Source organism: Phyllobates terribilis, unplaced genomic scaffold (assembly GCF_046119375.1).
Source record: "Phyllobates terribilis strain yellow unplaced genomic scaffold, ASM4611937v1 Scaffold_13__5_contigs__length_258822181, whole genome shotgun sequence".
Lineage (NCBI taxonomy): Eukaryota > Metazoa > Chordata > Amphibia > Anura > Dendrobatidae > Phyllobates > Phyllobates terribilis.
The window spans coordinates 98,335,135-98,360,959 of record NW_027362773.1 but is presented as its reverse complement, the minus strand read 5'-3'; the positions used below and the strand labels follow the sequence as shown (position 1 = coordinate 98,360,959).

The 25,825-nt window shown below is 41.1% G+C and overlaps 1 protein-coding gene across 3 annotated transcripts in view; it reads left to right on the top strand.

Annotated features, from left to right (window-relative positions):
• LOC141173819 (alpha-1,3-mannosyl-glycoprotein 4-beta-N-acetylglucosaminyltransferase C-like) overlaps positions 1-18,122 on the top strand; it is a 60,082-nt gene extending 41,960 nt beyond the window's left edge. Inside the window, exons 2-5 of one of the 3 annotated variants that reach the window (XM_073658256.1) lie at positions 718-866; positions 10,029-10,184; positions 10,880-10,985; positions 14,322-18,122. In XM_073658256.1, coding sequence (XP_073514357.1) covers positions 10,062-10,184; positions 10,880-10,985; positions 14,322-15,517 — 1,425 coding nt within the window. In that variant the 5' untranslated portion in view covers positions 718-866; positions 10,029-10,061 and the 3' untranslated portion in view covers positions 15,518-18,122. Of the gene's footprint in view, positions 1-717; positions 867-4,767; positions 4,910-10,028; positions 10,185-10,879; positions 10,986-14,321 lie in introns of those variants that run through there. The other 2 variants (XM_073658257.1, XM_073658258.1) reach the window with 2 other exon arrangements.
• Positions 18,123-25,825: the final 7,703 nt, after the last annotated feature.

Genomic DNA, 25,825 nt, shown 5'->3' with positions numbered 1-25,825 from the left:
ACTGCAATGAACCAGAACAACCAAAGAAATGACCAACAAATACAATAATTATATAGAATTGTCCAATAGTTCAAATAAACCACAGGAAGCTGTAACAAAACTAGGATGTTATAAGACAATGTGGGCTGTGATAATTCAATAAATCACAGCTAAAATAAGGGACAAAGATCCATTATATTAAGTATTGCAGAAGCTTAGTATTGTACAAATGGTCTATACAACCACATGTCCCAATATATAATCTAGTCTTCCCCCTCCACTCCAAAAACTCTTTAAAAAGTCCATTAGCGCATAGCCTCAAAGTGAGAGAGAGAGGGGAGGGAGTGGCACTGGCTTGGACAAATATATTCAAGAGAGCAAAACTTCTGAGGGAACGTCCACTTAACTCTGGACCCGCAGCATGTTGGAGAAATCATGTCTTAAAAATAAAAGTAAATGAAAAAAATACAAAAAAAACAGCAAAAAGCCCCTAAACCGCTACTCTGTACAAACCTATCTTACAATCAACTTTTTAATTTACAAAAATGCACACTCTTCAATTGTAGATTAATATCTGGCTCGTTGTCCAGAAGGAAGAATAAAACAAAAATGAAAGTTTGCACACCTCACCTGAGAGTTCTAAAATCTGAAAATGTATTCACAGAGAAGATTTTTGACTCTTGCTGGAACTGTTTAGTGTACGGATGTCACATGGCCATTTTCTGTTTCCTTTTTTAGGGTCAATAATTGCATCACTGACTGTAAAAGCCACATGTAAAGAGTGGCTTCCTCTTGCGAGAACACTTTTCACAAGTGTGGGAGATTACATAGCAGGCTGCTCTATAAACTTTAATACTAGTTTGACCGTCCCTGTCGAGTTCAGACATGTAAGTATACCTTGATTTTATATACATTATCATATACATGGCTTTACTAGAAGTACAACTGTCAAACTGTAGTGCAGGCGTCCTAACGTGAGATCTGGGATGCCAGAAAACTCCTGTGGAGCAGTAAGACGCTGCAGTACAGCACTAAAATGTTTAATAACTTCCTAATCTACTTGGGGCACAATTCAATATATTACATTTGCAGCTTCTTTGTCTGGCTTTTGGTGTTTTTCGCCTGTTTTTCATTTGCACCTTCAACTTTTACTTTTGTGCCTTTATTTTAAGTATATTTTATGTACTTTTTTTCTTTTCTTTTTTTTAACGGTGGTCATTGTGGTTGGGTTTTTAGATATTTTCTGCTCATTTTTAAAAAGTTGCAAAATTTTTGCACAAATGTACTCCTTTCCTTCTTCCTTGAGTGATTTTATGCCTGGAATTTTTGTGACATTTTAGCAGAACATTGGACTTTTTGTGCTGAAAAGTCACAAAAAAGCTTGAATACAAAAATAAAGAGCATTTTTTTATTTTGTGTAAAATTCATGAACCACGTACACAATTTTGAATAATTTGGCACAATCAAATTGTCAACAAATGCGGTAAGCAAAAAAAACAATCCCCTTAACGACATTTGACGTACAGGGTACGTCATATGCTGGCTCCCTGCCTTTGATGTGGCTCGCAGGCCGAACCCGCATTTTTGCTGGCAGATGATGGCTGTAAGGCCACGGCCCCATTATCAGTATTCGGTCAGTATTTTTTTCTCAGGAGTGGGAGCCAAAACCAGATGAGGAACAATGAGAGAAAAGGTATAATAGAAACAAGTCACCAATTCTGCATTTATCATCCACTCCTGGTTTTGAGATCTATATACAGTATTATTGATTGTCTGATTGATCTCCTTTTGAGTATCTGGGTCATTAAGATAACATTATTCAGCCATCTTGGACTCCGAACAAGCTTTGACTCAGTATCACCATAAAAAGATCTTGATGGTGCGATGGCTAAAATCCTAATGCAAATATTCTTAATTAAATACATCCTAAGGTTTTGAGTCTTCAGCTCCTAAGCAGAACTGTGTGTATCCATGGTTACAAGAAAAAACTAAATCAACCCTGTGTAGTCTAACTCAGCAGTCATGTGTTACTCCACTCCCTTTGGCTCATCTTTTAATGTCTGCAGGCTGTCAAGAAAAGGCAGAAATGGAGTAATGGAATCTGATGCATGTTGCTGCTATTTCTTGATTTGCTGATGTCGTGTGTTTTTAGTGCTTTGTCACTACAGTAATTAGTTTTACCTGCTGGCAATCCTTCTGTGTTTGAGAAGATAGAAGGTTCTGATCTGTAAAAGGGAGTGACAAAAGTAGTCTAAAGTATATTGGCCTTTACACAGGCCGACAGAGATCAAATCATAAAAATTCTTGTTCACAAGCAAAATGCTCATTTTTTTTTACTGATCTTTTATGATCATTTATTTGGAATAAATAAATCATATTACTAATCGTTTCCACATAATTTGTATTTCCTCCTGTAAATGTCTTGTCACACGCATGGGCAGAAATCTACCTATATAAAAGTCACCTTAATGCGACCCTATACATTAGTAACAGGGGCACAACTATGCAATCGCACCAGGTTCCTGGAGCCTACAGGGCCCCAAAAGTCTCTTTTTCCTATATGAAAAGACCAATGCTATTAAAGACTTGCAATAATTGGGGGTACCATTGGAACTTTTTACATTGGGGCCGATGAGCTTCAAGTTATACCACTGATTAGTAATGTATAGTCGCGGTACCTAATATCCTCTGTTAGGCCACGGCCCCATTATCAGTATTTGGTCAGTAATTTTTTCTCCGGAGTGGAAGCTAAAACCAGGTGAGGAACAATCAGAGAAAAGGAATAAAAGAAATAAGTGCATCAATTCTGCATTTATCACTGTCACAGGTGTGTCAGAGGTGACAGACAGTCGCCCTGCAGTTTGTTGAGGGAGAGCTCCACGTTTGGCATTACAGACAACTTCTTAGAATCTGTCTCTCTAGGACCCAGCGGCTACCTTCCTCTGGCTAATTAACTCCCTGGCCTGGGTGTATAAATACCTGGTGTGTTCTAGAGGGAGGTGCTGGCGATATTCATTATTCCTTGTGAAGGCTTAGCAAGAGCAGTACCTTTTCCTCTCTGAAGCTTGAGGCAGAGTTCGCATTTGTCTGGAGTCATCTAAAGCTAAGCACTTTTCCCCTGTTTGTCCTTCCTTGTTCTCTATAGTGTTTAGTGGAGATCGACTAGTGCTCATCTCCTCCCTTCCCTAGCTTGAGCCAAATGCCAGGGAAAGACAGGGCGAGGTACGCGTGCGGCTATTGGTTAAGAGCCAACACAGGGACGTTAGGAGAAACTGGAGACCTCCTAGGTTGATCTAGCGTCACCCTCTTTCCCCCCTTTCCCTAGAGTCTGGGCTCCCTTTCCCTCTTCCCTTTGTGTTGCACTAAGTCTTTGCCACATCTTGCGTGACAATCGCCCACTCCTGGTTTAGGCTCCCTCTCCTGTGAAAAAATACTGACCAAATACTGATAGTGGGGCCATGGCCTTATGCTGCCTCTGTCTGTCAGACTACCACCAATTTTCTTCTTCTAAATAGCAGATGAAGAGGTACGGGCAGAGCCGTGGGAAGTCTGAATGATGGTTTCCCTACCTACGGGTTGATGTTGATGTTTGATAGGACAGTGCCAATGACAACGATGTTGTATCCTTGCCAGGTCAGAAGGCAGGGGCAGCATAAGGGAGGACATTATATATACATTAGGAATGTATTGTCAAATTTAATGTAGGAGGCGGAAGATTGCTTTAAGTTGTATGATCCCCAAAAATGTATGCAAGAAATTGGCAAAAAAGGTACAAATTTAAAGTGATTGAAAAAAAAATATGTTTTTTGGTATATAACAAGGTCACAAACAAAAAAACAAATTACACAAGACAAGATAAAAATCATAATAATGGAGAGGAACAGACAGTGCAATAATTGCAAACAGGCTCGGACTGCCCACAGGAGAAACCTTCGGTAAGCCTCCCCTGTGAAGGAGTGCTAAGAAGTAGTACTTACACTTGATTCACAATTTGCAGAAAAAGGTATTATCTAATCATTCATTAAACCAGTTAACCAAATTAATATTACATAGAAGCAAAAGTAAATTTGTGTATTAGGGTCAGGATATTTTTGCACGAAGCTGAACAATTGGCCCCAACAACCAATGTTACTAGTGAGCCTTTGCCGACCCCAGTCCGAAATGGATTGCAAATATATAATAGTTTACAATCAAGAGCTACATAATATCAATTCTAAATAATTGCAATGAACCAGAACAACCAAAGAAATGACCAACAAATACAATAATTATATAGAATTGTCCAATAGTTCAAATAAACCACAGGAAGCTGTAACAAAACTAGGATGTTATAAGACAATGTGGGCTGTGATAATTCAATAAATCACAGCTAAAATAAGGGACAAAGATCCATTATATTAAGTATTGCAGAAGCTTAGTATTGTACAAATGGTCTATACAACCACATGTCCCAATATATAATCTAGTCTTCCCCCTCCACTCCAAAAACTCTTTAAAAAGTCCATTAGCGCATAGCCTCAAAGTGAGAGAGAGAGGGGAGGGAGTGGCACTGGCTTGGACAAATATATTCAAGAGAGCAAAACTTCTGAGGGAACGTCCACTTAACTCTGGACCCGCAGCATGTTGGAGAAATCATGTCTTAAAAATAAAAGCAAATGAAAAAAAAGCAAAAAAACAGCAAAATGCCCCTAAACCTCTACTCCGTACAAACCTATCTTACAATCAACTTTTTAATTTACAAAAATGCACACTCTTCAATTGTAGATTAATATCTGTCTCGTTGTCAATAATTGCATCACTGACCGTAAAAGCCACATGTAAAGAGTGGCTTCCTCTTGCGAGAACACTTTTCACAAGTGTGGGAGATTACATAGCTGGCTGCTCTATAAACTTTAATACTAGTTTGTCCATCCCTGTCGAGTTCAGACATGTAAGTATACCTTGATTTTATATACATTATCATATACAGTACAGACCAAAAGTTTGGACACACCTTCTCATTTAAAGATTTTTCTGTATTTCCATGACTTTGAAAATTGTACATTCACACTGAAGGCATCAAAACTATGAATTAACACATGTGGAATTATATACTTAACAAAAAAGTGTGAAACAACTGAAAATATGTCTTATATTCTAGGTTCTTCAAAGTAGCCACCTTTTGCTTTGATGACTGCTTTGCACACTCTTGGCATTCTCTTGATGAGCTTCAAGAGGTAGTCACCGGAAATGGTCTTCACTTCACAGGTGTGCCCTGTCAGGTTTAATAAGTGGGATTTCTGGCCTTATAAATGGGGTTGTGACCATAAGTTGTGTTGTGCAGAAGTCTGGTGGATACACAGCTGATAGTCCTACTGAATAGACTGTTAGAATTTGTATAATGGCAAGAAAAAAGCAGCTAAGAAAAGAAAAACGAGTGGCCATCATTACTTTAAGAAATGAAGGTCAGTCAGTCCGAAAAATTGGGCAAACTTTGAATGTGTCCCCAAGTGCAGTTGCAAAAACCATCAAGCGCTACAAAGAAACTGGCTCACATGAGGACCACCCCAGGAAAGGAAGACCAAGAGTCACCTCTGCTTCTGAGGATAAGTTTATCCGAGTCACCAGCCTCAGAAATCGCAGGTTAACAGCAGCTCAGATTAGAGACCAGGTCAATGCCACACAGAGTTCTAGCAGCAGATACATCTCTACAATAACTGTTAAGAGGAGACTTTGTGCAGCAGGCCTTCATGGTAAAATAGCTGCTAGGAAACCACTCCTAAGGACAGGCAACAAGCAGAAGAGACTAGTTTGGGCTAAAGAACACAAGCAATGGACACTAGACCAGTGGAAATCTGTGCTTTGGTCTGATGAGTCCAAATTTGAGATCTTTGGTTCCAACCACCATGTCTTTGAGCGATGCAGAAAAGGTGAACGGGTGGACTCTACATGCCTGGTTCCCACCGTGAAGCATGGAGGAGGAGGTGTGATGGTGTGGGGGTTCTTTGCTGGTGACACTGTTGGGGATTTATTCAAAATTGAAGGCATACTGAACCAGCATGGCTACCACAGCATCTTGCAGCGGCATGCTATTCCATCCGGTTTGCATTTAGTTGGACCATCATTTATTTTTCAACAGGACAATGACCCCAAACACACCTCCAGGCTGTGTAAGGGCTATTTGACCAAGAAGGAGAGCGATGGGATCCTACGCCAGATGACCTGGCCTCCACAGTCTCCAGACCTGAACCCAATCGAGATGGTTTGGGGTGAGCTGGACCGCAAAGTGAAAGCAAAAGGGCCAACAAGTGCTAAGCATCTCTGGGAACTCCTTCAAGATTGTTGGAAGACCATTTCCGGTGACTACCTCTTGAAACTCATCAAGAGAATGCCAAGAGTGTGCAAAGCAGTCATCAAAGCAAAAGGTGGCTACTATGAAGAACCTAGAATATGACATATTTTCAGTTGTTTCACACTTTTTTGTTAAGTATATAATTCCACATGTGTTAATTCATAGTTTTGATGCCTTCAGTGTGAATGTGCAATTTTCAAAGTCATGAAAATACAGAAAAATCTTTAAATGAGAAGGTGTGTCCAAACTTTTGGTCTGTACTGTACATGGCATTACTAGAAGTACAACTGTCAAACTGTAGTGCAGGTGTCCTAAGGTGAGATCTGGGAGGCCAGAAAACTCTCGTGGAGCAGTAAGACGCTGCAGTACAACACTAAAATGTTTAATAACTTCCTAATCTACTTGGGGCACAATTCAATATATTACATTTGCAGCTTCTTTGTCTGGCTTTTGGTGTTTTTCGCCTGTTTTTCATTTGCACCTTCAACTTTTACTTTTGTGCCTTTATTTTAAGTATATTTTATGTACTTTTTTTCTTTTCTTTTTTTTTACATTGGTCATTGTGGTTGGGTTTTTAGATATTTTCTGCTCATTTTTAAAAAGTTGCAAAATTTTTGCACAAATGTACTCCTTTCCTTCTTCCTTGAGTGATTTTATGTCTGGAATTTTTGTGACATTTTAGCAGAGCATTGGACTTTTTGTGCTGAAAAGTCACAAAAAAGCTTGAATACAAAAATAAAAAGCATTTTTTTATTTTGTGTAAAATTCATGAACCACGTACACAATTTTGAATAATTTGGCACAATCAAATTGTCAACAAATGCGGTAAGCAAAAAAAAACAATCCCCTTAACGACATTTGACGTACAGGGTACATCATATGCTGGCTCCCTGCCTTTGATGTGGCTCACAGGCCGAGCCCGCATTTTTGCTGGCAGATGATGGCTGTAAGGCCACGGCCCCACTATCAGTATTCGGTCAGTATTTTTTTCTCAGGAGTGGGAGCCAAAACCAGATGAGGAACAATGAGAGAAAAGGTATAATAGAAACAAATCACCAAACCTGGTTTTGAGATCTATATACAGTATTATTGATTGTCTGATTGATCTCCTTTTGAGTATCTGGGTCATTAAGATAACTGACTGTTAGGAAATGAGTAGCCATTAATTTCCTATTTTTTGATTTACCACACCTGTACACTGCAGATGCAGTGGTGGTGGCCCATTTATCTTGGGGATTGAATGGTGATTACCCTTCCACGTCCCCTTACACTGATAATTGACTCCCACCACTCTCACCTAATCAGGGACTTATAGGGTGAGCTGACGAGGAGTGAGGGCGCCATTTGCATTCAAGAGGATGCCAACCTCCCCTGTGAGGTAAGGACAGATTAGGGGTCAGCTTAGAGCATTGCCCCTTCCCCACTTTATGAGAATCTCTTTTTGGGCTGAGAATATTTTACAGCCTTCTAACAATTTTTGGGGTTTTTTGTTTGATTTTTTTGAGGGTCAGTTACAATTGAATTTTTAATGATGCTTATAAACATAAAACTTTAGGTGTATTTTTCGGTGAAATTGTTTAAGTCCATACATTGCGGTCCGATCTCGGACTGATTTGTACGCAAGTCTGAATGTGCCCTTATAATCAGCCATAATCTGCCTGTAACTTAACCTGTCAATTGCCGCTGTCCTCCTATGACAGCAGCACTCACAGCATCGGCAGGGGGGGCAAGCTGTTCTATGCTCCCATCGGTGCACCCGTGCCATGATGACAGGGCGTTAAAGTGGGTTGCCATGATGGCCAGGAGTTTGCTGAAGACCCGTGTGCCTGTCATGACTGTACTCCTGTGAAAGCCAGCTCTTCAGTACAGGTGCTCGGTGGCATGTTTTGGATGCTGCAGTGTTTTGTCCTTTTTTTGGTGTGTCATATTTTAAATGAAACTGCTTTGTTTTTGATACTCCCTGGTATTTTGCTTTGACAAAACTTTATTGATACACTCATGTACTGATTATGTGCATTTTTTTAATGCGTTTTACACAGCGGAAACGCATTAACAACATGCGTGCGATTTTTACCTGCTGATTTTTGCATCTAATGCAATTTTATTGGGTAAGATCCGCGCATAAAACTCAGCATAGCTGCAAGAAGGACTGAAATGTTACGGATTGCAAAAATGCACCACAGGTGAGTTTATGTAGAGTAAAAAAAAAAGCACAGTGGGCATGAGATTTCTATAAATTTCATCCATTTAGAGTGCCGAGAACTTAACCTTTTAATAAGTGATGCGTGAAGCAATTTCTGCTTAGAAACTATGTTACATGGCAAAACGTGGAATAACCAGTTTGAATAGATCAACAGCAGTCCAAACAGAAAATCTGTGGTAGAAATTGTAGGTTACAATGTGTTCACTTCTGTCATGAGTTGCAAAGCAAATACATTTTGGATTTTTTTTCGACATAAATAATCCATTGTGTGAACGTACCCCTACAATTAGACAATCCTATATGAGCTAAATACATCAATAGTTGTTCCCTTAACTAATTTACTACGTTTTTAAATATGGTAGTGCCAAGACTGGATACAACTGGATCCAATCGTAAACTGAGAGCAGAATGTTGCTCTTCACAAACAGCAAGCTTACAAATTGAAAAGAGAGAGGAATTAAAACACAAAGGCCCAGATGCATCATTTGTTTGTTTTTTTCATAAGTCGCTTTCCTTTTGGTCTTTTTAAATTAGTTGCAGTTTTTTTTTGTACCAAATTAATTAAAATGGTGCACGTGATTCATGAATTTGAGGCAGAGTAAAAAATTGGCCTTTATTTTTTTCCTGTCTTAAACTATAGGCTCCAAAAGTCGCAAAAATTGAATCGAAGTTCTGTCATACTCTGAAATACACCAGGGGGGAGACTGGAGTGGAGTTATGCTAAATTAAAATTTTTAAAAAGTCGCAATTACTGAATCAGTCAAAAACATTTGGAATCACTAAAATTTGCCTATAAAGCAGAAAAAAAAAAACAAAACAGGCGAGCACATATGGAATGGACTTGAAAACGGTGTAAATAGAATAATGAATTAGGTGCAAACAAAAGAGATGCACCTAGACAAAAAAGGTGCAAATTCAATGATGAATCAGGTCCAAAGGATACTGAGTTGTAGAAGTTTCCATTACAAATGATTCAACTTTGTTTTGCATAATTAGATTTCTTCACTTCTATTACAGATTAAATGTAGTGGTTTCAATAATAAAGGTCGTTAAGGCATGGCCGAGTGCGATCTGAATATCAGATGCAAATTTTGCATGCTTCAATCGGACATGTGAAAGGTCCCATAGAATAACATTGGTCCGAGTACGATCCAATGTTTTGTCAGATTGCACTCATACCGAAAATTCTAATTTACTAAATTTCAAACTCATCTGGATTATGTTAAATTGCCATAGCTGCTCCTTACAAGAAACTGGACCAATATATTATAAACCGTGTATTTGTTTTGGATAAATCAAAATGGGTTTTTAGCTCCGTTTTAAACCTTAATTCAATAAAAATGGAAAACCTCATAATATCCTGCTACATGTTATCAGAGAATCGCACAGCACTTCATTCCCCCTCATGTAACCAAATATAAAGTCATTATAAATAATCTGCAGGGTCAATGTTATGCTAAACCAGGAAGATCGGACCATTCTTTTCTGCACTGTAACAATCTTTATCTATTTTAGACAAGAACAAATTATTACTAGTTGCTCCAGAAGATGAGAAGTTCCCAAGTCTGGAAAGTTCTTTCTATACTGTTTCTTGGCCTTGTTGTCACAGTTCTGATTGTCCGAGGTCCTGCCGATGTTGAGTGCCCAGAACAATCTGATCCCTATCTTCAGGTAAAGTATGAAGGGCCAGATTCATCATTTTGTATTTTTGTTTTAAGTCACTTATTTTGTCTTTGGTGTTCATTACTGTTCTTTACGCCAAATTCTTCAAAATGGCACACGCAGTTGTGCAAAGTAAAAAATGATCTTTATTTTTTTCCCTTGTCCCGTTTTATTACTTATAAACACATGATATCACACATTTTCATAAAATTGTGAAAAAAATGAACAAAAATACACGGCGTACCTAAAATCATTCTGGGTGGGGTGGAAGAAGTACATTGGTGCCAAATTTTACGACTTTTCAAAAAGTTGCAATTGATGAGTTAGCCAAAAACATTTGGAAACCCAAAGTTCCTCCCACAATGGGGAACATGAAAAAATAGCCTAACACTTGAAATAGACTTTTTTTTAAAAAGTGGAGATTAAAAGAATTTGGTGCAAATGAAAGGCAGGCAAAACATGCAAAAAAACAAAAAACAGATGCAAATGTAATAATTGGGCCCAAATTCTTTGAACCAACAAACACAATACAATAGAATGGACAGGAACAAGACATGGTACCAGAATAGAGTCAAATATCCAGACTGATTGACCCACCAATAATAATATTTTTATGAAATCTGTAAAATGTTGGGTTACTGAGAATTTATTTGTGCATGAAATGCAACATGTTCATTTTACTGACTATTCCTGGGTTTATATAGAGAAAAGAAGTACAGGATAATCGCTTGTTTGACGTGAACAGAGACGCTCTACAAAACCTTGACATTCCCTATAAATATCTACTTGGTTCTCAGTCTGGAACCAAAAGTGAGTATACCGGTAGTTAAACTTTGGCTTCAAGGGAAGGAAATATTTTTTTAATAAAAAAAAATGTTGTAATTGTTGTAAATGGGAATATTAACTACTGGTAGACAACAAATAAATAGAATGAAAAATTTCTGAAAGATTTTTGGGTGTCATTTCTGGAAAAATGGCAGTAGATGTCTCTATATTTCCATATAGTGGTCTCTATATAACTGGATGCACCAAGCGCCTGTGCTTGGTTTGATCAGTCATTCTGTGCTGACAGTCTCTCTTAAGTAAATCGAGCAGACTGCATTTTCAGGCACAGCCTTATGCAGTGATGTGTTAGTCTCTGTTTATATGTCCATTTGGTTTCCGTTTTGAACCCGTTTTTGTTTGGTTATGGATCCGATTTTACTAGAGGTTTCTCTGAGAATCTCTAGTGTTCTGGGCATGTGCAGTGCTTAAAAAACAGATCCATTAACAGATGATGTAACAGAAAATTATACATTATGATTCACTAATCATTTCCCATACACTTCAATGTTTTTTTTTTTTTTTTTTTTAAAGGATCCAGTAGCTGTTTTTTAGGCCAGACACAAATGTTTTGCAAGCAATGTTTTTTGATTCAGCTGGATTACAGTCAGATGCAAGACATTTTAGGAGATCAGTTGAATGGATCCTGTACTGGATCATTTTTTTTTTTCCGTTTTTGATTCAAAACTGATAACTGCTAGATAAGTGAGCATAGCTGAACTGGGTCTAGAACATAAGTGACATTTTTTGGTATCATTGACGTGTATCATAAATGTGTATCTTTAGCAATCAATGTTATTTGTAATAATCAATAAAGGTCTCAATACACATTAGATTGTCATCTGATATGTATGGGGGGATTCCTAACTCTTCCCTTACATATGATGTCAGGACAAAGAAGGATGAACAAACTGAATATAAATGCCCCATCTTTTTGATCTCCCAAGAAACAAGGTGCAACCAGAGGTATATTTGCCTTTGATGCGGGATCACACGCTGAGCCCGCTTCTTTTTCCGCACTTGATGACTGATTTAATCAGCTATCATGTGTCTTTAACAGTGGCTGTTAATGAGTTAAATCCTGCTGTCAATCACCGACAGCGGGATTTAACACACCGGCCAGGAGCGCGTTGTTCATCCCACCCATCGATGCCCCTGCCCATTAAAATAACAACCCTTATACTCCCCACTGGTGCTGACTCTGTTCCAGTTGTGTCGGCACTGTTTCTCCCTGGGCTCACATGACATTGTTATGTCACGCGAGCCCTGCGGCCAATCAGCTGCCACTTCACTCTCTCTCTGCCTTCAGACACATACATGCAGAGGAAGTGAGTGCTGCTACTCTCTCAATTCCACTGGATGTACAGTACAGACCAAAAGTTTGGACACACCTTCTCATTTAAAGATTTTTCTGTATTTTCATGACTTTGAAAATTGTACATTCACACTGAAGGCATCAAAACTATGAATTAACACATGTGGAATTATATACTTAACAAAAAAGTGTGAAACAACTGAAAATATGTCTTATATTCTAGGTTCTTCAAAGTAGCCACCTTTTGCTTTGATGACTGCTTTGCACACTCTTGGCATTCTCTTGATGAGCTTCAAGAGGTAGTCACCGGAAATGGTCTTCACTTCACAGGTGTGCCCTGTCAGGTTTAATAAGTGGGATTTCTTGGCTTATAAATGAGGTTGGGACCATCAGTTGTGTTGTGCAGAAGTCAGGTGGATACACAGCTGATAGTCCTACTGAATAGACTGTTAGCTGCTTTTTTCTTGCCATAATACAAATTCTAAGTAAAGAAAAATGAGTGGCCATCATTACTTTAAGAAATGAAGGTCAGTCAGTCCGAAAAATTGGGCAAACTTTGAATGTGTCCCCAAGTGCAGTTGCAAAAACCATCAAGCGCTACAAAGAAACTGGCTAAGATGAGGACCGCCCCAGGAAAGGAAGACCAAGAGTCACCTCTGCTTCTGAGGATAAGTTTATCCGAGTCACCAGCCTCAGAAATCGCAGGTTAACCGCAGCTCAGATTAGAGACCAGGTCAATGTCACACAGAGTTCTAGCAGCAGACACATCTCTTCAACAACTTTTTAAGAGGAGACTTTGTGCAGCAGGCCTTCATGGTAAAATAGCTGCTAGGAAACCACTGCTAAGGACCGGCAACAAGCAGAAGAGACTAGTTTGGGCTAAAGAACACAAGGAATGGACATTAGACCAGTGGAAATCTGTGCTTTGGTCTGATGAGTCCAAACTTGAGATCTTTGGTTCCAACCACCGTGTCTTTGTGCGACGCAGAAAAGGTGAACGGATGGACTCTACATGGCTGGTTCCCACCGTGAAGCATGGAGGAGGAGGTGTGATGGTGTGGGGGTTCTTTGCTGGTGACACTGTTGGGGATTTATTCAAAATTGAAGGCATACTGAACCAGCATGGCTACCACAGAATCTTGCAGCGGCATGCTATTCCATCCGGTTTGTGTTTAGTTGGACCATCATTTATTTTTCAACAGGACAATGACCCCAAACACACCTCCAGGCTGTGTAAGGGCTATTTGACCAAGAAGGAGAGTGATGGGGTGCTACGCCAGATGACCTGGCCTCCACAGTCACCAGACCGGAACCCAATCGAGATGGTTTGGGGTGAGCTGGACCGCAGAGTGAAGACAAAAGGGCCAACAACTGCTAAGCATCTCTGGGAACTCCATCAAGATTGTTGGAAGACCATTTCCGGTGACTACCTCTTGAAGCTCATCAAGAGAATGCCAAGAGTGTGCAAAGCAGTCATCAAAGCAAAAGGTGGCTACTTTGAAAAACCAAGAATATAAGACATATTTTCAGTTGTTTCACACTTTTTTGTTAAGTATATAATTCCACATGTGTTAATTCATAGTTTTGATGCCTTCAGTGTGAATGTACAATTTTCATAGTCATGAAAATACAGAAAAATCTTTAAATGAGAAGGTGTGTCCAAACTTTTGGTCTGTACTGTATGTGATGCTTCTGAAGGAGGGGAAAGTTTAGTGGCCGCTGATTGGCTGCAGGACTCGTGTAAATAACAATTTCATGAGAGCCCCAGGATAGACAGTGCAGACGCCGCTGGAACAGTGCTGGCACCGAAGGGGAGTATAAGTGTTGTTATTTTACTTAAGAAGATGTGGGTGTTATCGTTTGGAGTGATCATATTAATAATGCTGGACAGATATTGGATGTATAGTGGTCCTCAAACCATTTGTTTAACCAAGATACTAAAACACACTTTTATAAACCAGATGACCCCATTTTATAATATCAATAAAATCTTTTATCTTTTTTCTAAGGATTCCTATCTATTGGTATATCTTCTGTGAAAAGAAAAAAGGAAAATTATCTGCTGACTACAATCCAGTCCATCTTCAGCCACTGCAGTCAAAACGAGTTGAATGAATTGGTGGTGGTCATCTACTTGGCTGATACAAGTCACACTGATAGCCAGAACACTGCAGAGAAAATACAAAAGCAGTTTTCTTTGGAGATTTCCGCAGGTCACCTCATTGTCATCAGCAGCAATTTTAATGCCTACCCGCCTCTGAATGGCTTGAAGAGGAACTATAACGACGCTCCTGCGAGAGTGAGTTTTCGCTCAAAGCAAAATGTGGACTATGCTTTTTTGGTCAACTTTTGTTCAAATCTGACTCGCTATTATCTTATGCTGGAAGATGATGTGACTTGTTCTATTGGCTTCCTTACATCAATTAAAAAATACATCAATCAGAACACCTCTCCCTGGACTACTATAACATTTTCAAACTTGGGATACATTGGAAAGCTTTACCACAATGAAGACCTTCCCAAACTGGCCCGTTTTTTGCTCCTCTTCTACGACGAAATGCCATGTGACTGGCTCCTAGATCTGTTTTATAAATCCAAAGCTCAGAGAGATATTATCCGATATAAACCATCTCTCTTCCAACATATAGGAAAATATTCCTCTTTCCAGGGTACTCACAATAGGTTGATAGACAAAGACTTTGCAGAAGTTGTAGAAAGGTTCGGAGATCAACCACTGGCTTCCTGCTTCACAAATATTAAAGTGTATAAAGACAACACTCCAGATAATGTTTGTTTCCAAGGTCCCAACTTCTTTTGGGGAACAGATATTGATTCGGGCAACTATTTTACAATGGTTTTCCAAAAACCAATCAACATTGAAAAAATAGGTATCGTTACTGGGAATGCAGAGCATCCCAATGATGTTCTGAAATCAGGTGATGTACAGGTAGGAAAAGAAAAAGAGAAGAATCAAGAAAGCTGCAAAACATTCACAAAAATTGGAGTGTTTGAAAATGGAAACTTTGTACTTGACAATATAGACCGAGCAACAGGGGGATCGATAGACTGCCTTAAAATTCAGGTTTCTGCACCCCAGGCTAACTGGCTTTTAATACAAAAAGTAGGTATTTGGGTCAGGATGGAAACGATAAATAACAACACCTCATCTCATGTTGTGACGGCCTATAAGTTGGTTAAATTGTAGACTGTGGTAGATCTCTATTGTATCATTCTTTCATGAACCCCCATCCCCATTATTTCTGTAGCAGTCAAAAGATTTCTCCCTCCATGTCACGGTTGGAATCCAGACAGTGAACACTGTGCTGTCATTTTGTACTTATTTACTCCTTAATGATCAGTGTTCATCTAGAAAAGGCCCAACACTTCTTTGCAATTTGGTGCACAATGTGGTTTAAATGCCCCAACTTTATTCTTTTGACTATCCACATGATTTTCTAATTTTCTTTTTGGGATACCTAGGTCTTTTTTTTTTTTTTTAACATTTAAAGATTAAACAACTTAATTTCAGCTCTTCTCTTATTTTTAAATTTGTAAAGTGACAAACTAAGTTTTAAAATAGGTTATCTATTTTGTTTGGTCATTTAGATATAAAATATTAATTAGCTGAGGTCAGAAAAGAACTCAGGGGTCATTTATCTCTTTTTTTTCTTTCTTTTTTTTAGCAGCTTTCTACTATAACTTGGGCATCTATAAGAGCCCAAGTTACTGGGGAAACGGTACTCCAAAGTGACACCAGTCGCTGGTAAATCTGATATCAGTTTGCCATGATCTGGCAGTATTGCCAAGTCTGGGTCACCTCTAGATCAAGTGATCGTGGGGACCAATGCAGATGATAAAACGGCTTTTCACAATTGCAGGAGACAGAGCTTCATTCTAACAATGCACATTTAGAACTCACGCTCAAGTGACTTGCATATCGGACGCTTGGTCGGTATTAGGTTAGAAAAAGAAATACAAATATTCTATTCATTATTTTCTAGCAATCTTAGAATGGTTTTTAAAGAGTTTTTTAGCTTAAGTTGTTATAAATGTTAGTATTTGGTAATTCTCTTTTAAATTTATTCTGAATGACCCTCTCACATTCCAGATTTCATATTCTGTTAGGAGGAGATTATTCTTGTTGTTGCCCCCTGCTGAGTATTCCACATTATTTAGGCTGCTGAGAAGAAGATTTGGGGATTGACTCTGAGCACATTTTTGACTTGAAAAATGTGGCTGTCAGGGTGTGCGTTCCCATGTTCAGGATTTGATGTGGTTTTGATGCTACATATTTATGCAGCGTCAAAACCACAGCGGCCAGATCTTACAGCATAGTGGATAGGGTTTCTAGAAATGCCATGTCCACCATGCATCTCTGTGCACCCGAGGATCACCTGTGGAAACTGACATGTAGCATGTCTTTCAGATTCGCAGCATGTCAATGGCTCTTGCTTGTACGCATGTGGATTTTCCCCATACACTTGCATCAATGAGGAAAATCTGCAGGTCAAAAAAAAATAAAAAATGCGGGTCTGCTTATTTGCATAATGACGACGGAAGTGGTGTGGATGTTCTGCAGTGTCAGGGTCCTGGGAATGCACCCTCATTGTTCAAGCCTCTTCAGCAACTGGTGTGTCAAACTCACATAAATGTTAAGATTAGTCATAAATAACCTGTGGCCTTCTGAGGTCAGAGTCACTGTTCAGATTTCTCTTTTACAGATCATTTATTTCTATAGTAGCATGGTAATTACTGTGTATTCTTGTACACAAAGAACAGTGTTATAATAGTTATAACTACTATATTGCTGCCTCCCATGTACAAGAATATGTCTGCTATAACACTGACCCCTATTTACAAGAATATACCGGTATCTACTATAATTCTGCCCCCCATGTACAATGATATAACTAAAATACTATAATACTTCCCCCTATATATAAGAATATATCTAGTATAATACTGCCCCCTATATACAAGAATATAACTACTAGGATACAGTCTTCTAATTATAAAAATATGACTACTATAATACTGCCACCTACTGTATGTACAAGAATATAACTACTAAGATACGGTCCTCTACAAAAATATGACTGCTATAATATTACCCTCTCTGTACAAAAATATAATTTTTATAATACGGCCTATTTACAGGAATGAAAGTACTAGAATTCAGAAAAGATATAAAAAAGATAGAGAATCAAACAGAGAAAAAGGCTCAAAATGCAGGATACAAGTCATCTAATGGCCAGAAGTAGTTTCATTTTACAAACATGACAGTTTATTCAGACAAGTCACCTGAAAAAAACAATTATATTATATCAATGGCAGCATAAATACAATACTTGCTGAGCCAATATGTTAAATGGGTTGTCCACTCCCCCAAGTGAGCGTAAGAAAAAAATCATACTTTTAACAAAGAAATTTTGTGACATTAGCTACATGTTATTATCACGATCTTGAGACATTGTGGCTGCTGATGGGCTGCACACGTCCGTCAGATGGAAATCCAATACATTGCTCTCTGGGCCAGAATATTAAAGTTGTACACTACTAGACAACTTCTAGTATTCTTGAATGCTCCCAGTGTGCTTAATAAAATAAGATGGTAGGCTTTATTTATTTTTTTCTTATTTTAGTAAAGAAGCACTCCCATGAACATTTTTATTTTTCTAAATCTGTGCATATGTGTGTGTGTGTTTGTTTTAAAGGGGTTGTCTGACTGTGACTGGAAGTATGTAAATCGCATACTTGCGGTCATAGGACCTCCCCATACCGGCACTGGAGAATCTGCACAATGCACAAGCTGTGAGGATTCACAAGTTTGCAGTCACATAGAGTACCATAAGTCCAGACAATCTATTTAATATACTCACCTACTGTTGTATTCTCTGGTATCCAGTGCCGTTCCGCTCCGCTTTTGCGTGACATCCTAGCTCTTCAGATTGCGAGTCGAAAGTCTCTTTTACACTGTAAGTCTATGGAGGCTCATTCTGACGCTCTATAGACTTAACACTTCTGGGTCACGCAGTGTGACCCAGAGAGTCTTAAGAGTAATGACGTCACTCAGAAGAGGAGTGGAAAGGCGCTGGATCCTGTATAAGGCTGCGGTAGGTTAATATGTGAACAAACTCACACTACACTATATACACAGGTTTATAGAGAAAAAAAAAAAAAAGTTCATGGGAGGGCTTCTTTAAACACCCTAGGGAAATGCAAAACGGTTGGTTCAGTAGTGAACTACTCCTTTAAGTAGAAATACTCCACGTATTTATTTTCGCACTTGACATTTATTAGTATTTATTTTTAAAATCTGTGGATAATTTTATGGCTCTGAGTAGAAATTGTTTCATAATCTTAAAGAGCGTGTACATGTTACGCAATAACGTCACTAATCTTCTTGCCTTCCCCAACACCACAATTTCTATTCCTTATTGGAGATGTGTGGCACAATCATACATAGCATACATTGTAAGCCACAAAACTTGATGAATTTCTATTAGTACCACTATGCTCAGTGACCCCAGCTTAGCTTAGAGCGGCTGCAACTCTGTCCTTTCCACATGCTTAAACCACAGCATGTATTCACCTTTGATAATATTCTTACAGTTTATATATAAAATTAATCTATATATAAGGTAGACTTACTCTATATATTCCATTACTTGTCATTTAATGATCCTGACATACAGCCTGTATTATATTCTAGAACTGCATGGGAACAGAGCATTGATAAGTGGGAATTTTATTTCATTTTTTTTTTACATAGTCTATGATCCAGTTCATAATTTTTTTTATATTATGTATTGAAATTGTTTGAAGTTGCAATTAAATACTACATAAAGATAATAGCAATATATTTAAGGGCTGAATGTTGGAAGTGGTGATTGGCTGCAGTGGTAATGTGGGCAGACATCGTTAACTGGGTGGTGAGCAATTGGTAAGGTTTATATTTTTTGTTTTAAAAAAATGTGTTGCTGGACAACCCCTTTAAGGCTGCAGCTTTCATTGACACCACTTTTTAAAAGCTATAACTTTTTCAGTTTTATAAAATGTGCTTATGTCCTAATAGAGGGTTGTCATAATAAGACATGGCCACTTTCATATTTGGGAGCGCAATGATGCACTGGGAGGCCAAGTCAGGAGATGCTTCTTTTGTCAGTAAATACATAATTATGCATACTATTTTAGGTGGTGCGGGGCCCACTCTTGCACAAGGGCACATTAGCAGATTCACCTGTTCCCCTGTGTGTCAGTCCGAGCCTTGTTGATCTCTATTTTGCTGAAATATTTGTAACTAAAACCCAGAGTGGCACCAAAACAGAGAAAAAAAAAGTATAATGGGAAGATTTATACTTCATCCATATTTTAAATTCATTCCAGGTTTTGGGTTACAAATACTAATGGAAAATACTGACCAAATACACTTGTGTTAAAGTGGCTAAAGGCTTTCAGGGAAACTTGTATTTTCAGGCCACATTCACACTGCAGTGTTCTGGTCAGTACTTGTAAGCTAAAAACAGGAAAGGAACTTGCACAAAGAAAATAATATAGGAAAGATTTATTATTCTTCCATTCTCTGGACCCGTTCCTGGTCTTGGCATACAAATACTAATGCAAAATACTGACATGAAAGAGGCCTTTGTGTACGCTCACACTTCCGTATAAAAAAATAAATAAATAATTGATCCCATTCTCATCCCGGAGGATGGGATGACTTTTTCTCACTTGTTAGAAGTGTGCTGTCTGCAATCTGTTTTTTAACTCAGCAGCTATTAATCTTTTACAGGACCATTTAGAGTTTCACATCTTACAGAATTGTAATGTATCTATAAAAATCTGATTCCATACTAATTGCCCGAATGGCATGTAATTTTTTTTTTCTCACCCATCAGATTTCAGAGAGAAAAAATAAGCAGATCTGCACTGCCTCATAAAATAACATTGGTCCAAATGCAATCCGTCCCATTTATACACAAGTGTGAGCAAACCCTTACTATAAATTTATCATTGTGATGTTGGCGGTTTACTATGTTTTGAAATATGAATATAAGAATATTTATACAATAAATAATTTTATTTTGTACAGTGTTTTTTTTTTTTTTGCTTCTTAAATTTGTTAAAAGACTGCAGTCAAATTTGTCAGTGAAAAAATATTACAGCTTCATGAAATTCCAAAGGTTTATTAGAACATCTTTAAAAGTTGATTACAAAAAAAAGGTCTGCATGATGACCTACAAAGCAATGCGTTTCAAATGCTCTCAAGTGTCCTTTTTCAGGTTTGAAAAAAAGACGCCTGAGATCATTTGAAATGCGTTGCTTTGTAGGTGATCTTGCAGACCTTTCTTATTGCAATCAACTACTGATGGGCGAGCACTAAAATGCTCGGGTTGAGCACATTGGAATACTCGGGTGCTCGACCTGAGCAACGAGCCCAATGTAAGTCTATGGGAAACTCAAGCATTTTTCAGGCGACTCTCCCCCGGCGGTCTGCAGAGAGCCTAAAAATTGCCCAAATCGATGGGAACAGTGCTAAAATGACATGGGAACAGCATAGGGAAGACCCCTGGAAGCATTTCTGAGTTCCAGGTCACTGCTGTCAACAACATTGTGTTACGGATCCGGATGGTGGAACCTCTGTGCTGCGGTGCAAGGAGGGACCCAGAGGGGCGTAACTAGGTATCAACTCGGAGCGACCTAGGTCGTACGGCGGCTCAATCGACTCCGTGACCAGGGAGGCTCTGAGCAGAGGGACCAGGTGCTACTCTGGAGACGACCTTGTAAGGGAGCAGGTGACTCCCACGGTACAGATGGCAGGGACTGACCGGTATTGCAGATGGGCACAGCAGGCAGGCTGACGAGTGATCCGAGTGGATGGACTGGCAGACACGGCAGGCGACAGGCGGGAGCCTCTAGGTAGGCTGTCAGGTGGTCACGGCAGGTGACAGGCGAGAGCCTCTAGGTAGGCTGTCAGGTGGTCACGGCAAGTGACGGCAGGAGCCTCCAGGTAGACTGACAGGTGGTCACGGCAAGTGACAGGCAGGAGCCTCTAGGTAGGCTGTCAAGTGGTCACGACAAGTGACGGGCAGGAGCCTCCAGGTAGGCTGACAGGTGGTCACTGCAAGTGACAGCAGGAGCCTCCTGGTAGGCTGACAGGTGGTCACGGCAAGTGACGGGCAGGAGCCTCCAGGTAGGCACGGCAGGTAGCAAGCAGGTGCTTCCAGGTAAGCAGGTGGGCAAAGCCCATAGACAGACTGTCAGGCTGGAGAGTAGTCAGGCTGGCGGACTTGACGGATAGTCAGGCTGGCAGGCAGGACTAGTAGTGAGGCTAGCAGCGGGACCAGAGGGCTGAAGCAGAGGTGAGTACACTGTGCATCAACTATTGCTCGGGCACCTCCATTTTGGAGGAGGTGCCTTATATATGGGAGGACCTCCGGCAATTGGCCGGGGACTCCTTAGGGCGGCGTGCGCGGCCCCTTTAAGAGGAAGGGAGCGCGCGCGCCCTAAGCACAGTGCCTGGGAAGCTGCGTGCGCCGGCAGCAGCAGGAAGAGGAGCGCTGGAGAACGCTGGGCGGAGAGCGGGGCGGTGAGAGGGACGGCGTCTCTGCCTGGCAGGGGGCAGAGACGCCGATGCTACACGTTGTCAGAGGTATTACACCAATTTTACAGACTCACAATGAAACATACAAAACCAAAATGGATTTTCCTGGGAATTATGTTAAGGAACATCCTTTCCAGGGTAATGACTTGTATATAAGGCAAAATAAATATACAAAAACAAAAATGCTCCGCCACACCTTTGGCTATGTTCACACGCAGTGTTTTTGCATTGCTTTCAACCAAGACAAATGCATTCACTGGGAAATATCATTTTAACATTTTCCAACCTTATCTGCCCATGTGGTGTGTGACACGTCATCCGACACATCCTGTTTCATTTATGATCAAGGGACTCTGAAAGTCATAAAGACTATTTTTATAGGGCCATCAGGCAGCCCTTACTATTCTTAAAGGGCCAGCAGTCGGCCCTCGCTATTGTTAGAGAGCCATCAGCCGGCTATGCTTTGTTGTTCCCATTATTAACGAGTGGGTCTCCCATAGTGTTCGCCTATGCAGTGAATGCAAAAGCTGCCAAAAAATTGGAGGCACTCCAATGCACCTTGGAAGAGACGTAGAGGTCGGAGAGCCTCCTAAAAACAATGTTCCCATTATTCGGAAGTGGGTCTCCCATAGTGTTTGCTTATGCAGTGAATGCAAAAGCTGCCAAAAATTTGGAAAAACTCCAATGCCCCTTGCAAGACAAACAGAGGAGGTGATATGGTAGATATGGTGGTGAATGATATGGTGATGGAGGATGAAGACAAGCAGGAGGACCAGAGCAAATAGACAAAATCAGGAAACGTATACCTATGTGTAGGTGTGAAGAGGTGCATGTGAATAGACCTCCCAAAAAAAGTTTATGTTACGCTGCCATCATTCGGTGGTGTTGAGAATTCTGGCCCAATCCAGCCCTTGTCAGCCTGTCAGCATTTTCAGTTGACAGGCGGATGCGCCTATCAGTTACAATTCCACCAGCGGCACTAAAAACCCGCTCTGATAAAACGCTAGCGGCAGGGCAGGCCAGGACCTCCAAGGCGTAGAGAGACAGTTCATTCCACGTGTCCAGCTTGGATACCCAGTAATTATAAGGCACAGAGGACGTTGGTTCAGCAAGGTACTCCCTCAGCATCTTCCCAAACTTTGCACTCCTTGTGAGAGTACCCCGCACCTCAGGGCTTGTAAGATGGGAGGGGTCTGAGAAAACTGTCCCAGAACTTTGACATTGTTCCCCTGCCTCTGCTGGATTGGAGTTGTGTCACTCTCGCCTGTACTCCTTGGTTATCCAACAAATTGTGACCTCTGCCGCCAGCGTTTTCAGATGGGAATTTTTTTAATAATTCCGCAACAAGGGTACTGCCCCATTTTTGTAGACCTGTCCGCCTCGGGAATAAGAGATAGAAAGTTCTCCTTGTAGAGTGGGTCTAGAAGTGTCACCAACCACTAATGACTGTCACCCAAAATTTGGAGAACGCGAGGGTCATGGGAAAGGCAGCGTAACATAAACTCAGCCATGCGTGCCAGACTGCTAACAGACAAGACTTCCGTGTCCTCACCAAGAGGACGACTGACCATGCTCTCCTCCTCCCTGTCCTCAGGCCATCCACGGTATGACAGTTGTGCAGGTAGTAACGTCTATAGTGCAGGAAACTAGCTCCTCCTCCTCCTCTTCCTCATTGTCACCCAATCCACGTTGGGATGAGATGAGGCTGGGCTGTGTGTAATCACCCTGTATGGTTCCTTACTCCATCTCATCATGCTTCGCCTGCAATGCATCCTCTTTGATTGTGAACAGAGAGCGTTTCAGAAGACAGAGAAGCGGGATGGTGATGTTAATTATGGCGTCATTGTCGCTCACCATCTTGGTGGAGTCCTCAAAGTTTTGTAGGATGGTACAGATATCTGACATCCATGTCCACTCCTGAGGTTTTATGTGTGGAGTCTGACCTGAATACCGACGGCCTTGTTGATGCAGGTAGTCAACAACTGCCCTCTTCTGCTCACAAATCCTTCCCAAAATCTGCAATGTAGAGTTCCAATGCGTGGGGACATCACACACCAGTTGGTGAGCCGGAAGCTGCAAACGCTGCTGAAAAATGGCAAGGGCAGCGGAATCTGTAGATGACTTTCTAAAGTGGGCACACAGGCGACGTACTTTGACAAGCAGATCCGGCAGCTCCGGGTAGGTTTTTAAGCATGGTACGTGTGTGAGCTTGCCTCAGAGCCACCACCAGGTTCCAGCCATTGTCACACACGTAGGTTCAGCGGTGTCAGCCACAGATCTGCCTGCTCTTTCAGAGCTGTCCACAACTCTTCAGCATTGTGCAGTTTTTCACCTAAGCATATTAGCTTCAGCACAGTCTGTTGCCGCTTGGCCGAGGCAGTGTTGCAGTGCTTCCAGCTTGCAACTGATATGGTCATTTCGGAGATGGATGCTGAAGAGGAGGAGGTGCAGGAGCTGTAGAATGTGGGGGCAACCCTGATTGACCCAGGGCCGGCAATCCTCCGCGTCTGGAGGACATGTTCCGTCCCAAGGTCCGACTGGGTTACGGCTTCCACTATGTTAACCCAGTGTGCCATCAGCAAGATGTACCGTCCCTGCCCACAAGCACTTGTCCACGCGTCCGTGGTTAGGTGGACTTTTCCATTAACTGCGTTGTTGAGGGCACGGCTAATATTGTGGGACACGTGCTCATGTAATGCGGGGACGGCACACCGGGAGAAATATTGGCGGCAGGGGACTGAGTACCGAGGGACAGCTGCCGCAATCAGGTTGTGGAAAGCTTCCGTCTCCATGAGCCTAAAGGACAACATTTCGAGCGCAAGCAGTCGCGAAATGTGTGTATTTAGTAGTGAGGCCTGTGGGGCGTTGGCTGTGTATTTGCGCTTGCATTCCAAGGGCTGGGGTAAGGACAACTGAACATTGCGCTGGGACAAGGACGTGGACGTGCTTGCTGATGGTGCTACTTGAGAGTGTGCAAAAACAGGTGCAGGGCAGGAGGCATCTTCTTATGTGCCATGGACAGAGGATTGGCTTGCACGCACAACAGTGGAAGAAGCAGTGGTGCCATCCGCAGACACTGTTCCTGGACCCTGGGGTTCGGCCCTCTTAGTCAGGTGCTTTGCTGCCATGTGCCTGATCATGATGGTGGTGGTGGTCAGGCTGGTAGTTTTGCTACCCCTGCTGATGCTGGCCTGGCAGGTGGTGCAAATGGCCTTTTTGGGGTTATCGGCAGAGTCTTTAAAAAACAGCCAGACTCGGGAAGACCTAACAGTTGTACTGGCGACTTCCGTCGTGTTGATGTTACGGGGAACGGTTGCCCGCCTTCTGTCTGCGGCCACCACACTGCTTCTTCCTGCCTGTTGTGGTGCTACACCTCCCTCCCCCTGTGTGCTGCTGTCCTCGCTCTGTTTGTCCCCCTGCCAGGTTGGGTCAGTTACCATATCATCCACCACCTCATCTTCCACTTCCGCACCATGGTCCTCCTCCTGACTTTCTGGAATGAGACACAATTGCATCATCCACCTCTTGTGACAGTTTCCCACCATCGCCTTTGTATGACCATGGCTCAAATATTTGGGCATCGCTACATGAAATATCCTCTTGCCCCGCTTCAAGTGGACCGGGCCCGAATATATAAATGGAAAAGTGAACAGCTCTTCGGAGTGTGGGATCAGTTGTCTCTGGGCATTCGGCATGGTGGGAGGAAGGAGGATCAGGGTGAGAAATATGCGGTCCAGACTCACGGCTACTGTGTGGAAGACATGGTGGTGGTTGGATGGCTAAGTGACTGGAAGCATTATCTGCTATCCAACCAATAACCTTTTCACACTGCTCTGTGTTCAATAGTGGTGTTCTGCGGTCCCCTATTAATTGGGACAGGAAGGTCGAGCGACAAGATGTGGGTGTTTG